This window comes from Molossus molossus, unplaced genomic scaffold (genome assembly GCF_014108415.1).
Source record: "Molossus molossus isolate mMolMol1 unplaced genomic scaffold, mMolMol1.p scaffold_m16_p_4, whole genome shotgun sequence".
NCBI lineage: Eukaryota > Metazoa > Chordata > Mammalia > Chiroptera > Molossidae > Molossus > Molossus molossus.
Genome location: NW_023425377.1, coordinates 61,320,179 through 61,322,472, shown reverse-complemented (window position 1 = coordinate 61,322,472; position 2,294 = coordinate 61,320,179). Strand labels below are relative to the sequence as shown.

The 2,294-nt window shown below is 57.0% G+C and overlaps 1 protein-coding gene across 2 annotated transcripts; it reads right to left on the bottom strand.

The window, feature by feature from the left end:
* NKX3-1 (NK3 homeobox 1) lies at nucleotides 1-1,827 on the bottom strand. Of its 2 annotated transcripts, XM_036241809.1 has the most exons (3): nucleotides 1,795-1,827; nucleotides 1,530-1,557; nucleotides 1-419 (listed from the first exon to the last, which is right to left on the bottom strand). In XM_036241809.1, exons 1-3 carry the CDS (start codon nucleotides 1,825-1,827, stop codon nucleotides 1-3), a joined length of 480 nt encoding a protein of 159 aa, XP_036097702.1. The 2 variants fall into 2 exon arrangements, with proteins under 2 accessions (XP_036097702.1, XP_036097701.1); XM_036241808.1 differs by having other exon boundaries at nucleotides 1,530-1,827.
* Nucleotides 1,828-2,294: the final 467 nt, after the last annotated feature.

Here is a 2,294-nt window from a genome sequence, read left to right as displayed (position 1 = left end):
TTACCAGAAAACTGGGCTCCAGCCTCCCAAGCAGTACAGGTAGGGGTAGTGAGGATAGGTGCTGTACATGGAGATGAGGGAAGCCCGGGAGAAGCCCTCATCTTTCAGGGCTGGCAAGGAGGAGTGCTTCTCCAGGCTGCCCAGGTCCGAGGTGAGCTGCTTTCGCTTGGTCTTATAACGTCTGTTCTGGAACCATATTTTCACTTGGGTCTCAGTGAGCTTGAGGTTCTTGGCCAGGTGAGCTCTTTCAGGGGCTGACAGGTACTTCTGGTGGCTGAACTTCCTCTCTAACTCGATGACCTGAGAGTGGGAGAAGGCGGCTCGAGAGCGCTTCTGCGGCTGCTTGGGGGTTTGGGGAAGGCTTGGCGAAGTGCCTGAAGTGTTTTCACAGTCCAACAGATAAGTCTCCAAGTGCCTATCTGGAAACAAGAGGGAAGAAAAAGGGATGGGAAGGAAAAAGTTACATGTTAGCAGGGAAGAGGACAGAATTCAATCCACCCTTATCTCTTTAGTGAGTGAACAAACAGCCCACTGTCATCTTGGATACATTTCACTTTTTTCACATGACTAAGGAGCTCTCTGGAGTGGGGAATGAATGAATATGTATACTATGTGTTAGTTTTCTAATAGCCATCAAGAACCCAAAGTAAGAGGTGGTTAGTGGCAGAACTTCCTGCCACATCGTCCAGCAGAATTAGGTAGGGACTCTGGATATGTATACTGAAGAGGGTGGGAGAAAGGAGGCAGGGAAGGACCCCAAAGGCATTCCGTGTTACTCTCCAGAGGACAAGAGAGGACTTGTGTAACAATAGAGGCTGTGAGGACTAAAGGCAAGCACCCTTTCTGGCTTTAACCACCCCCCCCCTTTTTTTTTTCTAAATGAGGCATTAGGATACCTCATAAGGAGTGATGGGAAAGAAAATAAGTCTACTTTAAATGTTCCAACGGTGTTGTTTATTCTGAAGACCAGAGGGAACTCCCAAAAGTACTGTTTTACTGTCCCTGTGATTGGAAAGCAAAGGGGAAGGGGGTCTTTGCTGAGCAAATTCTAATTTATTCATATTAAGTGACTATCAGTTATTTGTGATCCATTAGTTATTGTAACTGCCAAGAGGTAACGCGGGGCTGGCACTGATCAAAAGTTGCGGGGTTGATGGGAGCCGGGGTCGGGTCGGGGTTTCATCTGGGACTGGGGGGGACTGTGGGCGCTGCGTGCGCTCTGGATTTTGAGCCGGAGGCTCCGGGAGCCCACGGAGCTTGGAGCATCATGAGGGCGAGTCAGGCCAATGTCTACATTCAGAGCCGCCTGGACGCTGGAGCTCAGGGTTGGTCTCTGAAGCGCACTCGCGGCAGGAGGCAGTGAGGTCCCTTCTCCTGTCGCCACGAGCCCCGGATCGGGCAGCAGCCTCCCGGGAGCTCGGGGAGGTGCGCCTTGGACCCGACCTCGCGCCCACACAGCCTGCAGGCCAGTTAGCCCTCTTCGGGACCCCACCCGGCCCAGCCCGGCCTCCCGGGCCTCGCGGGTTTACCTGGCTCGGTCTCCGCGGGCGACTCGGCCTCCTCGGGCGCAGCGCCAGGCCGAGGACTCAGCTGGTCCTCCTGCGCGCCCGCACCGCCTCTTCCCTCTTGGGGCCCCGGCTCAAGGTGCCGCTTCGCCGCCTGCTGGTGCGGGGGCAGAGGCGGGGGCCCGGGCTGCGTACTGCCGGTGTGGCCGCCGCGCCGCTCCGTGCCGTCCCGCAGGATGTCCTGGATGAGGAAGGAGGTGAGCGGCTTGGCCTGGGTGGCCACTCCCGCCTTCCCCGGCTGCGGCTCCGGAGCCCTGAGCATCCCGTCGATTCGGCGAGTCGGCTCCGACATCCGAGCTGGGGACCCCGGCGGCTGCACCCTCGGCAGCCGCCCCACTTTCACTTTCCGCTGCCCGCGCGCGCTTATAACCCTGGGGTGCGCGCCGCGCCGCCTTCCCATTGGCCACGGGAACCTGGACCGCGCCGCCGATTGGTCGCCCGGTGCTCCAGGTGAGGGGGTGGAAAAGGGGAGTCCTTCGAACCGCCTCGGTCCCTTCTGCCCTAGAGGATTCTTTCCAGATTCCGTCTTCTTCCCTTCTCTAGCTGGCCTCCTTCTCCGGACGTCGTTGTCCGGGGCTGGGAGCGAAAACCAATGCGTGTCTCCTCTACCCCAACCCACAATAGAATGTTTAAACGCTTCTGGAGAAAAATGATACAGAAGAGGAATACTCCATTTGATTCTTGTAGATTGTTAACGCGTCTATACTCATGAAGAGATAGGTGGGGCAA